Genomic DNA, 15,124 nt, shown 5'->3' on the forward strand with positions numbered 1-15,124 from the left:
TGCGAGTGCGAGGGCCGCACAATGCCACTTGTGGCTTTAATTTTAATTATCTTCCTTCTGCTCCGCCAAAACACTGTATCCGGGGTGACGTTTTGTCCAAATCAATATCATCCATTGGTTGGGCATGAGGTGTGTTTTGCACGCGTTTTGTAGATAGCTGCAGGTGCAGCAAGACCCATCTCTAAATACACTTTAAAGTACCTCAACGGGCGTGTATCCCTTTAGTCATGTACAAAAAAAGCGTAATTACTGTTTTTTGGTTCTTTTTTTTTTAAACTTTTGCAATCTGACGGCTCTTCCATGCGGCAGTAAAGGCCAATTTATGCATAGCCTCTGCATTGTCAAATCTGTGCGCGACCATGCCCCCCCCCCCTTGCAGAGGCTTTGCATCCATCGTCGGGCACCTAATAAAAAACCTGACTAGGTGTCGGACGGTGGCAAACCCGCGCAGACCTCAAGCGGAAGTGTGCAGACAAAGAGCAGCTGTGATTGGTCCTCGGTATGCCTTTCTGGCTGTCTGTGTGGTCGTCCTTCTAGATTTGGTGCTGGGGCACGCCCTTTTTAAAAACCGAAGAACAACTACAACGGACAACTACGACGAAAGGCTAATTGATGAGGTTCGGAAGTAGAATCTGTCGAGGTTCTCATGAGTTCTAGAATAGGCTCCCCCTAGTGCTTTGGTGGGAAACTGCTGTGCGTCCCTAGAAATTCCAGACCGGTGGTGCAGAAGCATACCATCAAAACTGGTACAAGCAACCCAAGCGACATTTGATGTGTGCGGTTGCAGAAGTCTAATCTGCCCTTAATACACGTGCGCATGCATACGGCTATGCTGGTCTGATGCGGTATGCCGAGCTGACAGAACACCGGATCTGAGCGTACCTAACTGTAGAGACCTGGCTCAGAGCAAACAACACTTCATGTTTTAACAGAGTTTATGTGTCTATTCTTCAGGTTAGTTGGATGCTGTTGGATATCTGGACTTAAGTAAAAATTATGCATATTAAAATAGATTTATCCTTAAACTATGTGTCATGCTTTAATAGTTGGACTTATCTATCCTGCTGTAAAATGCGTCTCTCCATAAATAACACTGTGGGGACATTTTTTTTTGCCTTTATTCTCAGAACTATTTCCTCTTATAACTCTTAGTCTATTTGTTAAATCTTTCATCTCCGTGAAACATTTTATTCTTCAGTCCAAATAAAAATAGAAGCAGTTCTCTGTTTAAAGCTAACCTGTGTGGTCTGATGCTCTTTGTTGCAGCGGCTGAGCTGTTTAAAGACAAAGACCTTCACCTTCCCCTTACTGTGGTACTTTCATCTTATATGAGCAGCAAAGGAGTCCAGCAGGTAACCCATCTTTAGTTGTTTTTATGTTAAACCTTAATATACATTATACCTTTGCTTATCAAGGTATGAGTTACAGACATCAGAAACTGTTCTGGCTTTTCCAAAGAGTCCTGAAAGTGAAACCACTGAGTCATTTGGAGAAAAATCTGATATGATTCCTCTTTCACTAAATGCCATTCCTTTTTTTTTTTCGTTGTTGCATTTAGTCGAAATGATTTCAAATAAAGCTGCTTTCTGTTTCCTCAGGTGGGCTTGTCGTTGCTTTGCAAGCTCATTGAAATATGCCCAAACACACTGGAGGAGCTTACCAGACCCCTGCAGGCCAGCGGGGAGTGGGAGGTACTGGGACTGCACCAGTAAGTGAAGAACATCCTCTTGGTCAGACATCAGAGTGAGCAGTACTGCAAACACAAAGTTCTTGCTGCAGTATTAGTTGAGCTGGAATGTTTGCAATAGTCTGCATCATGGCCGGTCCTAGACGGGGCCAACAGGGGCCCTTGTCTCCGTAGAACTGGTCCTGGCCCCTGTTTGTGGCTCCTGTACTGAAGACATAACACTGATTGAGTTTCTTATGATTATATGCGCTCCAAAGAAACTGTAACTCATTGTTTATGTTGTACTTATTTTTACAGTTTTACTTTAACAATGATTTAAAAATGGAGCTTTGGCACTTTTAGCTTCAGCCGTACTGAGATAGGATCCCCTGTTAGACCAGAGGTCTGCAGCAGACCAGTGGCTCAAACATTTAACTTTTCTGAGCCCCCCTCTGGTTCACAGGATAGTTTTAGCACCAAAAGATAACCCACCCCCCCACTTTAACTTTTAAACTGTTAAACAAGGAAAAGTCAACTACAGTAAGTTATATATTGCTATGAAATAAACTACAATCTTCTTTAAATAACAAAGAATAAGAAAATTCATGTTAATATAAAACAAGTAACTTCCTTCTACATTATTTGGGAACCACTTCTTTAAACTATAAGATATAGCCCTGTTTTTATTTTTATTTTATTTCATTCTTTTATTCACTACCTCCATGCAACAGAAAATTCAGACTATCTGGTCTGGAGTCAGTGACACGTGTGGCAGCCCACTGCTTTTTCTACTGGATGATTTTATCTGATAAAAAAAAAAAAAAAAGAATAAAAACAACAAAAAAAGTGGATGATGGAAATTTAGGGGGACTTTATAAAAAGGGGGAAAACACAGGCATTGTGATGCAAACCACGCAGCTGATGAAATTTACACCAGCCGCTGCAAACTATGTTAAACAGCAACAGGTCTCTGAGCAAAGCAGAACTTTGGCTACATGGGTTAGTACCTCAATCAGCGTTAGATGGGTTAGCTATCGGGTCACAAAAAACAAATATGAGACAACTATGATGCTTCTAAGTCGCTTTGGCTTTGAAAATCAAGAATCAATCAAAACCAGTCAGTTAAATTATTTCTTAATTGTTAAATTCTTTTACTTTCCATTCTTGGTTTCGATTCTCAGTTGCTAACTGGAAATATAAAGCTGCCTAATATCAGAGAATAATCCGCAGCAGTGTGTGGATCAGCCATCTGTTGGTGACAATGCATTAGAAAGTATGGTCTAAATTTAAATAAAGGAAGTGACTAATTGGCTCCTGTAGGTGGGATTATATTATGTAAAATGGCAGATAATAATGAAACACTCCTCTCACCACTGTTATACAGTTAGAGCCATTCAAAATTTCCCCACTTTCCTTGAGTGAGTGCAATCTTTGTACTAAAATATTCTTTCTGTCATGATTTGTGGACAGTAAGATCTATAGAGAAGCGTCATTTCCTGGTCAGACCCTGTAATTCAGTGGAAGGGTGGAGTCAGAGTAAAAAATGTGGTAGAGGGGGTCACTCAACTGGCTGGAAGTTGGAGGGGATTTCTAGTTGCAGGGAGGTGGACTGCCATTCGGCTGGCGTTTGACTGGGAAGGGCCATTTTGAATGGCTGCTTCCCAAAGGAGTCTGTTCCTCCTCTAAATTAAAAGCGCAGCTTCTTTCTTCGTCTTACTTTAGGTTTTAGCAGATGCCCGCCTTGTTTTCTACGTGATCTAGATGAAAGGTTGCTCGTAACAGGAGCAACCTTTCACCTTTTCCATCAATTTAAGAGATAAAAAACCCCTAAAGTTTGCAGTTATGCTGACATTGTGTGAGACAGAAACCCATCTATAAATGTACAAGTTAGCATTTTAGCTGCCATAAAAGCAGTAATGACAGCAATGAAGCAGTCTTTCTCTGATGGTGAGCTTTTTTCAGAGCAGATGACAGAAGCAGCTCGGGTATTTTCTGTTTTCTCTGTGGGATTATTGCCTCGTTGGACAAAACCAAGCCTTCTTTAGAACCTTAGACATTAAGCCCCCCCCACCACCTGGGTCTTCCCACTTTTTTCCATAATTTAACGACCAGCTCAGTCTTTTATTACTTCTCACAATGCACTTATTTTTATGGTTGTCATCACCCTGCCTGGTGAGAAGATCTGCTCACCTTCCTGTTCAGCCTTTTTCCTTTCAGTCCCAATTGTTTAAAACAACTTTATTGCTCCAACAGTGGAAATAAGGAAATTTAGGCAAGCATCTGTTTTCTGACTCACCAACATGCGTCAGTTTTACTTTATCCAAAAACAACAGCTATGAAACTAAACTAAACTAAACTAAAAACTGATTAAAAGTTCTGAGATGGTTTGTTGGACAGATTAACATTTTATTTTAAGTAACAGAAAAGGGTTCATTCATAAAGACCCGACACTAAAGCAGTTTCACTGCATGCTAAATCTATCAAGTCAGATTTTTGTCAAAAGTTCACGTGTAAAAAAATACTGATACTAGCACTCTTATTTAAAAGACACACATGTATGTAAACTACTTTCCACATGAATTTAGAGTGTTTTTATGCATGACTTCTTATATATATATATATATATATATATATATATATATATATATATATATATATATATATATATATATATACATATATGTATATATATATAATCACGACAGGCTGCAGCTTTGTCCCGATTTCCAGCCACTTTTGTTGAAATTAGCATTTTCCCATTCTCTAGCTTTCTCTCTGCTTCAAGCTTCTTTTCCGAACATACGGCTTTACGCTCAACTGCAAAGAGTTCCGCCCGAACACGCAAAACCAGTTATATCTGATATATATTTTATCACGCATTTGAAATTTGGGCAGAATTTTGACTTCATAAAATGAATCAAGCAAATCAATGCAATAAGTGATGTGATGAGTTCAGGCTTTGGTTCCGAGTGAGAATTGTTGTTTTGGTTCATACATTGCAGCAACAAGACAAATTGTATTGTCATTTTGTATGCAACAGTGTACTGTATACAAAATGAAATTTTTGTTGCATACAGCTTACAACAGTTGTAATGATATTGCAGCTGGAGTAGATAAACATTACCATTAAAAAGTGCAGCAGTGATCAGTATCTAAACAGTGTAGGAGAAAAAGAAGCCAGTTTAAATAAAGGTGCAAAATGGAATTAATATGAAAAAGTGCAGTGCAAAATAAATATGGTGCAAAATGCTGTAGAAACATTGAGTTGTGTCTGATTTAAAACAATTATAAAAGTTCGGCAACATTGGTAGTGCAAAATAATATGATGCAGAGTCCAGCTTAGAGATCAGCAGTTCAACAGTCTGTGGGGGAAAAAGCTGTTGTAGAATTTGCTACAAAGTCTCTTCCCAGAGGGCAGCAGGGAGAACAGTCCATGGTGGGGGTGTAAGGGGTCACTGACGATGATGATGATGGGATCAAATGTCTTTAATGGAGGGAAGAGGAACAAAAACCTAAGTCTGATATCAGATTATATTTCTCACCATATTTTAGGTCTTAAAGAGTAAAGCAAGCTCAGCTAGAAAAGGAGAGGGTTCAGGAAATTCTGTATTTGTTAAACCAGATGCCGTTTTGATCTTCCCTTATAAAAATACCAACACATAATTTTCCAACGTGATGCAGCTCTATTTACAGTTCTTATGGTTTATTGTTCCGATTTTTATGTTCCAGGCAGATCCTGAAGGTCCTTTCTCAGCATATTGCCGACCCTGAAGTGACCGTGGTTGGATTTAGAGCCCTGGCACTAATGCTCAGATCGGGTAAGTGATCAATACACAGGAAAGATCTCCTGTTTACGTACACCGCATGGACAGAAGTATCCATTCACTGACCCATATCATTAGGCCTCATGCCAGGGTTAATGATATCTAAGAGCTGAAGATCGGCCGACACTGATTATTATGACATCAGTCTAAATGACCCTGTCACACTTTGACGATTTAGCCAGCATAGCCCAAGGTCCCAGAATCTCCTGAAACGTTGGCATGTACTGAACTTTCTTTTTCTCAGAATATTTTTATTGAATTTTCATTTTAACATACAACATTGTACACTGATGTTTACATCCAAGTCTAGAGTGTAAAGGAAAAAAAAAAGTCAGAATGTGAAAGCAACACCACCAAAACAAAACCCCTAACCCATACCAGCAGTAACAGTTATAGTACAGTCGGTCCCTGTTCCTGGATAACACCAAAGACTTATAACCTAACTGGAATTCAAATTCAACATAGGTAGGAAGGTAGACAGTGAGAGATCTTCATCTCAATTTATAGTGATGGAAGTACTTCAAGAATGGTCCCCACACAGTAAAAAAGTTTTCTACTGAGTTAGTTATTGAGTAACGAATTTTCTCGAGAGTAAGGCATGACATAACATCTTTAAGCCACTGAGTATGGGTGAGCGGGGCAGCATCCTTCCATCTCATCAGAACAGCTCGCCGAACCAGCAGGGAGGTGAAAGACACAACATGACATTGAGTTGGTGAGAGGCGGGTGCTGCCCTCGCCAGTGGTGCCAAAAATAGCAACCAAAGGGTTGGGCTTTAAATCGATCTCAAGAATTATGGACAAAGTCCGGAAGACCTCCCTCCAGAAATCCTCCAGGCTTGGGCATGTCCAAAACATGTGAATGAGGGAGGCTTCCCTGATCAAGCATTTATCACAGTGAGGGTCCACATTCGGGTAGATACTTGAAAGTCTAGCTTTTGACCAGTGGGCTCTGTGTACGACCTTAAATTGTAACAAACAGTGACGAGCGCATAGAGATGATGTATTGGTTAGTTTGAGAATAGTTTCCCATTCATTGTTTGACAGTAAGATATTTAAGTCGTATTCCCAGGCCTTTTTGATCTTATTGATAGGGGTGTGCTGAACTTTCTATGTATTTTTTCAATTTTGGGCGTATATATAGCGTATTCCTAACAAGTCCAGAACTTATGTCCAAGAACAGCCTAACTTATGCATAACGCACGGCAGCGTAATGGGTAATGACTTATGAGTACCGTACATTTAACGCATGGCAATGATCAGATAACTTAGCCTTATCTTATGGCCTACATATGGAATACGCTGGCATACTCGCCGTATGTCGATGTGTGCCAGCATGCTTCAGCGTGCTCATAACTTTTACAACACTTACCCATAACTTTTTTTATTTTTTTTTCCAGGGGGGGCAGATTTTTGAAGCAGATATTGTTTTTCTTCTTCTTTTTATATATTAACAATCACACAATTATAATAAATGTTACATAACTCTCAGTTTAAACTAAAAAGGAATGTTAATTAATTAATTTTTTAACAGATGAAAACATATATTAGCCCACAAACACCAGCCGGCAGACGTATCGGTCTATCTTTAGTAAGAACTAAGCGGAAGGGATATAAAACGACAGCAGCTCTGCCACAAAGCAGTAGTCCAGGTGAAATCACACAGGGGGGTTGGTTGGTCAGAGATCTGGCTCTGTCCCTTAGGTCCAGTAAAAGACAGACGTCAGACAGACGTCCACAAAAACATGAATGAGTGAGTTTGCTTTGAAAGAACTAGAAAGGCTCAGAGAGTATTTACCAAGCTGATAAGACACAGCTGGAATAAAAAGGCATGAGCTGAGCATTCTCATCCAACATCAGTGTCTGACCTCACAAATATGCTTCATATATTCCTGTAAACATGCTGATAAAACAGAAAAACCAGAATATTTCAAGTAAAGTGTTTGATTGTTAAATTAATCTAAAGTTAATAAGGATCATTTTAAGGATGGCTCATAGAACCATCTGACAAAACTCTGTTTTCCTGTTCCTTGTCCTTTGGAAGATTACAAGTTTTAAATTGTTCTCACTTGCCGTGCAGGAGTGATCTCACTGGTCGAGTTCTTCCTGGTGACAAAGCTTGTTGCACGCCTGGAATGTGGGGCTTCCCTCTTCTGGGCCAATGTGACGCTTTAACTCTATTTTTAGAGCAACCAATTTAAACTCTTTCTCAGAACAGTCTTTCTATTTTTTTATCATGATGATTTGTCTTTGCTGATCTGTAAATATTAATAATCCACAAGTATGAAGGCTTTTTGCTGCTGTTGCAAGCAGAGAACAGGTTTTGGGAATTGAAATGTCATCCAAAAAATTAAACCCTGAAAAGCTTAATCACAATAAGTTCTTGAGAACAACTTTGCAATTATTTTTAGATTAGAATATGTTTCAATTTTTCTTTCCTTATTTGATTCTCATGTTTTTTCTTATTGAATCTTTTCAGTTTTCTCTTGCAAATCACATTCTCTTCACTTTTAGGGGCGGGCTTTCCTCTGGAGTGACGAGCAAAGATGCATTTCTATTGGCCTGCAAGGATATTGGCAACATTTTTTTGCCTGAGCACAAGTGTTTGTATTGGCCTTAAAGTAAAATGCAGTTTGAGAAGAATGCAAATCAGTTTAAAAACAATTGAAAAAATGAACAAAAAATTCTGAGAAAGCAGCAAAGTTCCTCTCAAAATACTTTTTTGAACAAGAAGTTTTTCAGTTTAATTTCCTGATTACATTTTTATTTTTAGGTGTTTTTATTTTTTATTTTGTTTTTTTATTATTGGTCGACCATTTCCTTCTCAGAGGCCTTAACTTAAATGTAATGATCTGAAGCAGCGGGGGAATTTACACGGTCATGTTTTCAATTGTCAGGACTTATTCAGCACTTAACTATGGAATTGTGAAAGTGGAAGTTTTGTGGCTTAACTGGTCTGTTCAAGGTATCAAATGCTTAGCCGATGGAGATTTCATTGTATTTGTCAGAGAATATGTGTTAAAAGTCAACACAAGTAGCACACAAACCAATTTGACTTTCAGTTAATTTCTAAATATGACATTCAGTGTGTAGTATTCATTGGATTTAGCTTAAACCGCCTTCAGCTGCGAGTACAGCTTGAAGTCTGGAAGGATTTCTTTGAACCATGTTTGCACAAGTAGAGTTAATTTAACTTTAGCTCATATCTTGTTTCAGCATTTCTCAAAGCCCATCAGATCAAATGGAGAGTTTCTTGCTACGGTATATATTCTGAACTGGATTTTGGTCTGGACCTTGACTCGGCCTGCTTTACTCTTGACCACTTCTTTTTTTTCTGGCTCTATGGTTAGTTTTGTGGTCCTGTTAAATGTTGAAGCTTATTTTCCTTCCATCTCCTTGTCTGGCTGATGGAGAGCATTTCCATTGTATCACACGGCCACTACTGTGTTTAGCTGGTGGCACAGTGTGTTCTGCTCAATGGCCATAACCACCACGGTCCTCAAAGTTGTGTCCTTTGAAGTGCAGGTGCATAAATCCCTGGATCTATCCCACCTTAGCTATGGATCTCTAGAGATTCTCCAGGCTTATCGTTGGAGTTTTCTTGTGTCTGTCTTCCCTGTGATTTCAGAGGATTGATAGAACAGTATGGAGTGGATTTTCTTCCATTATTTTTGCAAGAAAATAGATTTGTTTTTTAAATAGAATTTAAAAAGACAATCTAGGAATTAAACTTTGAAAAATGTTTTACTCAAAAAAAGGTTTAAGACCAACTTGTTTACTTTTTTGTTTTAGATTTAGTTGTTTTTGTTTGAGTTTTTTCAACACTAGTGGCTCGTTTTTTTTGGACAGTAGGCTGACATGAGAGGGGGTATGAGAGAGGGGGAGACACATACGGCAAAGGACCACAGGTTGGATTTGAACCCAGGTTCAGCCGCCTCGAGGACTAAGGCCTCTATACATGGGTCATGTGCGCTAACCACTGCGTCCCCGAAGCTCCCCTGTTTTTGTTTTTTTCAGTTTTTATCTTTATATTTAATCTTTTTCATTTTTGTTTTTTTTTTTACTTGTCTTTCAGATTTTTTTTATCTTATTTTTTCAATTTTACTTATTTCAGTTAAAGTTTTTCAAAAGTTATACTTTTCAAATTGCGTTTTCCAGGTCACATTCTCTTTACTCCTGAGTGTTGGTATTTGGCTTGAAGTGAAAAGAATGGAATAAGTAAAACACATTCTGAATAAAATACATTTAATAAAACTCGATCTGAAAAACAAAAAGTAAAAACAGCAAAAATATAATATCTGTAGAAAATCTAATTGGAAAAAATACAATTAAGATATATTTCAAATATAACATTTGAAAAGAATAAAGCTGGAAAAAAATAATTCATTTAGGAAGTTTTTACTAATAATTTGCTAAGTTTCATACAGATCCATCATAAACATTATTGGTTTTAATGTCTTGCCTGCATTCCAAATCATTGGAGCCAAGTACTGGATCTTGTGGAACACCACTATTTCTACTCTTTTTTTTTTTTTTTTTTTTTTTTAGGATTTTTTTTTTTCTTTAACTCTGTGAAACCTGATTTCTAGATGACATTTAGAACAAAGTTTTTTTCCCCTCTTAATAACCTTCTGACGCACATATTAACAACTAACAGCTCTTTGACTTGTGACATCTTTGGACAGATCCAGTTCCTCTGCTGGTTCTTGAAGAAGAGGAGGATGTGTTCAGTCTGGTTGTGCAGGTGATGAAGACGTTTCCTACCAATGAGGAGCTCCAGTTCCAAGGTTGCAAAGCTCTGCAGCTGTTGCTGGACAGAGGTGGGACGGCATGCTTTTCCTTTAATATTGATAAAAGAGTAAACGCGGCCTCATTTAAGTGATGTTTAAACGTACTGTGGCTTAACTTGTTTGCTTAAAAATGAACCACAACAGTTCGGGAACTTTTTCCAGAGTAAAACATGCTTGGTTTATGCAAAGTGTCTTATTTGGAAAACTGTGAGAACCCACCTGTGAGGTTGATCTGAAATATGAGAGCCTGAAGAGGTTTTGCAGAAATGGGCCACTTCTGCAAAGTGCTGAGTCAGCATACTGATGATTTACATGAAATGATTTATTATTAAATTATAATGGTACGCCATGTCGTGAGCCATTGTTTGTTTAGAAATACCTGAAGGTGTAGAAGAACGTTAGGACTCCTGTTTATGAAATTCTTTTACATCTATAGGAGCTGAAAGTAAATGACTGTTTATTAATAATCACAGAATATTTATTTGTTCCTTTTTTTTCTTTCTTAGTGAGTGATGATCATCTACTGGAGTTTGTGGAAAACCAGGACCACCATGTGGTTCTTGCAGCTCTGCAGAACTTCTCTGACAGCCCTGAGCTTCTCATACAGGCCATCAAAGTGTTGCTCCCTCTGGCTGGCCCAGGTACGACCATGATTCTTCCTAATACTACTACCAGACACTCTGGGGCACCTCTCCATAAATGTAGGTGACTGCAGACAGTGCCGCAGACAGGAGGCCTCTGAAGGGCTGGTTATATTCCTACAGTGGTGCGTTGCAGTAAGCTTGTGGCAGATATTTTTTATTTCTGCCCAATTTTGAAGCGTGATAAAGAGGGACGATCACGAACTAGCTGTGGGTGTAGATTCGACCGAGGCAGTGAGGAAGTGGAAAACGCAAGTGGCAAGTTTGCGACAACAGAGGGACATGAGGGCGAAAAAGAGCGGGGATCCAGGTGGAAAAAGGGTCCCAGTGTCCGCGCGCACATCGCTCTTCGCACATCGTTTTTCACTATGGCGGTCATACAAACAAAACAAGCCGGTAAGGTACCAAACAGGAAATGAACATAGTGTAGATCGGATGTAGATTTGACCGATCAGAGGCCTCCTGTCTGCGGCACTATCTGCGGTCACCTACAATTTTGGAGAGGTGCACCAGAGTATCTGCGTTCACTGCGACACACACGCAGACGACCTTGTTTCTCAAATCTACATCCGCTCTACACTATGCGTATTTCCTTTTTGGTACCTGTGCAACAACACTGGGACCCTTTTTCCACCTGGATCCCCGCTTTTTTGGGCCCTCACGTCCCTCTGTTGTCGTACAAACTTGCCCCCACTTCCTTACCGCCTCGGCCGTATCTAGACCCACAGCTAGCTCATGATTGTCCCTGTGGCGTGGAATAACATAGCGTGGACAACGCTTCAATATTGGGCATAAATCAAAAGTATCTGCGTCATACCTGCGACAAGCTCACTGCAAGACACTGCTGCGGTAGTATAACCAGCCCTTTACACACCACGCTAGCACGGTATCACTCCTCCTAGTGGCGAGCTACGGTACTACTGCTCTCTAGAGGTTAACAAGCAATCAACATGGTTGAGTCCATAACATTCAGGAAGATTGCAGCGAGTCAGGCGAAGCTGTAATTAAGTTGACTTCATCAGGTGGACGCTGCGGTCTGGAACTGAGAGGATATGAGCAAACAAACCTTATTTATTGACTTAGCCGTCACACTCTAGAATATGTTGGTTTACTGTATTTCATTGCATGTATGTCCAGTGCTGAAAGTAGTTTTACATTCTTGCTGGGACTGTATGTAAAAATAACTAGCTGGTATTGTTTTCTTACACCCTGTCTGTGTTTTTAAAATATTAGATCAAACATTTTATTTTTCTTAGATATAGACCAGTTTAACCCATATATAAAACAGCTAAATTACACTTTTGTATTTTAGATTTTTGAGCTCTTAGCTTTACTATGAAATACTTGATTCATTTAAAATAACAAAAAGCACATTCTTTACCGTCAGAATAAATGTGATCATTTCCGTACTGTTAAATCCAGCTTTAAAATATTGAACAATAAAACCCTGTCAGTATTTCTTCACATCCTTTAGTTGATTAAAAAGCCTTTACTGGCATTATGGAGATCAAACTATGCAGGGATTGTAACTTTTTTTGGCTATACCCAGAATAAATGAATAAAAAAAAAAAACCTTTTTGTGACTATGCAAGCAAACATTTACGTCTTATTTGAATAGATAGAAACAGGAACTATGTGAAAGACTCATACAAGAAAGTATGTGTGCTTTTTTTTATATGGGTTTATATCCAAAAATAACCATGAAATATAATTTAATTATTTTGGATATCATGTAGATTCCTTGCAGAAATTAAAGTAAGTGTGGCATCACTACATGTGAACTGGAAGAAATACTATTTTGGAAGTTAGATAAAATAATTTTTGCACTGGGCAAGTCATTTTTAGCTTTAAATAGTTTATTAGGTCACCAGGCAGAGACAGCTGAGCGCACAGAAGATGTTGGGAGAGCAATAAGCTGCTGAGATTGTGCAGACATGAAGCTAAACTTGATTGAGCTACAATCACAGATTGGCTGTAAGTGTCTGCCGAAGTTAGCGGTACAAAATAACACTAAGCAGTTGTTTCCAGAACGGTGCACCACTTCTAAAACTTTTACTAGCATGCAGTTCTGGACCGTTCCAGCTTATTTTCCACTCTGATGTTGACAGAGTCCCTCTCAGTTTGAGTTACAAGGATTATCTCAAACCTGGAGACCATCATGGATGGTGTTTCCAGGCTTTAACTGCATCACTTTATCAATGTTGGATAAGTTTGTGAATAAGTCTGTATCTGTTCACACCTTGTTAGTTTGTTATGAAATCTTCTCTTAGTATCTACTCTACCTTGCATATTGCTTACATGCGTCTCTTATGCAGCCAGTAACGTGGAGGTGTTGATGTCAGGAGGCACTCGGTGTTACAGCATAGTCATCTCTGCCATGGACGCCTTCCCTGAGGTGGAGGAGCTGCAGGAGGTGGCCTGCCTGCTGTTGAGGAGGTTCACTTCAGGTCAGAGCCCTGCATCCAAGGAAGCAGGGAGTGGCTTGTTTTCCCCGTTTTATAATTGTTCTTCTCTGCCAACGTTAGTCACTGGGCCTGGATTTCATTGTTAGTTTCATGTCATCTACCCTAAAAAAAAAATTCTGTTTTAAAATTTTCACACAAAAACCTTATTTTTCGTCTCACTGTCTGAGATAAAATGAGACGGACATTTTCTTGCTAGAGGTCAGCAAAGATTCCTAGAATTATTTTTATTTGTTAGAGATTTTTTAAAACCAATTTCTTTAAAATCACACGTTTAGATTTACAAAGCTTTCTGTGCCATTAAACCATTTCAGAAAGTCCAGATTATGCTGTTCTGGATTTATAAGGTTTTGATAGGTCAAGCTCATTTGAGTGCCCAAACAGGGTTCCCAAGGCTTCTTGAAATAATTTGTAAATACAAAAACAAATTAAGGTAAAGGGCCTGGAAAGACAGCCATCCTTCAAACTCCTTGAATGTTTTGTTATTCTTTCATCACTTGATTCTTTTGTGTTTTGTACTCAGCATAGTTGACATAACATCACCTGCATCCAGGGTGCAGTCTACCCCCAGTTAAATTCACAATGAGTCAATCATCGAGCTGCTGGCATGTAATGCCAGCCCAAGGAAATGCAAAAACTGTCAGCATAAATCGCTTGCCCAAGGAAGTTGAGTTTTTTTTTCTACAGACTACAACATGTTCATTATTTTAACTTTTTATCATTAATTTACACTGACTCTACTTCATATAAGCAGGATATTGAACTATAACAGAGTAATAATGTGTTCAGGCAATTTCCTTTCAAATCCATCATTTCGTACAATTTGATCTTTCAGACTTGACAGATTTTTATTTATTAACCTCTAAATTGCCCCAGTGAGCGTTTGTAGCTTTTATCAAGCTTTTTAATTAAGCCTAAATGTTGCATTACTGCTCATTCGTCAGCCGTGTGTTGTTGAGAAGTATCTAGGCTACAGTCAATTAACTTTCTTGATGATATGGCCAAAACTTGTATCATGATATATTTTTCAATGTAAATCTAAGTCCCTTTATTGTCCCACAATGGGGAAATTCCCTCTCTGCATTTAACCCATCCCCTTGAGGAGCAGTGGGTTGCCACTGTGCGGTGCATGGGTAGCAGTGTGGGTTTAAGGGTCTTGCTCTGGAACCCAGAGTGGAGGCTGTGGGGATCGAACTTGGTACTTGCAACCGTCTCAAAGTGCCCTACTCTAACCTCTAGGCAAATTATATATTATATAAACCAGAGCATGTCTTCAATTAATGTTTACAACTGTATCCTGTACACATTTATAACAAGCATTTTCGCTAAAATTAAAATTATGAAATTGCTCCAATATAATGGTTTAGAAATATTTGCTTTTAAAAATAAAACGGACAAAACTACATAAAATCTGCCATAATTATAGACTGTAATGTATATTAAAATATTTAAAATATGTTAAAAACGTCTTAAAAGTAGTGCAGGGCATGCAGGTGGTGCAGCAGTTATGGCGCACGACCTATGTATAGAGGCCTTAATCCTCGACGCAGCAAACCTGGGTTCGAATCCGACCTGTGGTCCTTTGCCGCATGTCTCTCCCTCTCTCTCATTAACCCTTTCCTGTTAGCCTACTGTTGATAAAACGAGAAATTGAATTATTGTCCACTTCTAATTCTGATCCATTTTCTTAATATTGACTTTGCATGGTGATAAAATCATTCATTGACCACATATTCAGTGGT

At 38.9% G+C, this 15,124-nt stretch overlaps 1 protein-coding gene across 3 annotated transcripts in view; it reads left to right on the forward strand.

Moving 5' to 3' along the window:
* The first annotated feature begins 1,264 nt into the window (after positions 1-1,264).
* lrrk2 (leucine-rich repeat kinase 2) overlaps positions 1,265-15,124 on the forward strand; it is a 78,030-nt gene continuing 64,170 nt past the window's right edge. For 2 of the 3 annotated variants that reach the window (XR_005282824.1, XM_038309031.1), the window contains exons 1-6: positions 1,265-1,352; positions 1,599-1,708; positions 5,396-5,484; positions 10,175-10,309; positions 10,786-10,920; positions 13,236-13,367. Coding sequence is in view for 2 of the 3 variants with exons in the window: in XM_038309031.1 (XP_038164959.1) it covers positions 1,329-1,352; positions 1,599-1,708; positions 5,396-5,484; positions 10,175-10,309; positions 10,786-10,920; positions 13,236-13,367 (625 nt within the window). In the remaining variant the exon portion in view is untranslated. The remainder of the gene's footprint in view (positions 1,353-1,598; positions 1,709-5,395; positions 5,485-10,174; positions 10,310-10,785; positions 10,921-13,235; positions 13,368-15,124) is intronic. The other variant, XM_038309032.1, reaches the window with a different exon arrangement.

The sequence above is a fragment of the Cyprinodon tularosa genome, unplaced genomic scaffold (genome assembly GCF_016077235.1).
Source record: "Cyprinodon tularosa strain WSP-4 unplaced genomic scaffold, ASM1607723v1 ctg654, whole genome shotgun sequence".
NCBI classification, from domain to species: Eukaryota; Metazoa; Chordata; class Actinopteri; order Cyprinodontiformes; family Cyprinodontidae; genus Cyprinodon; species Cyprinodon tularosa.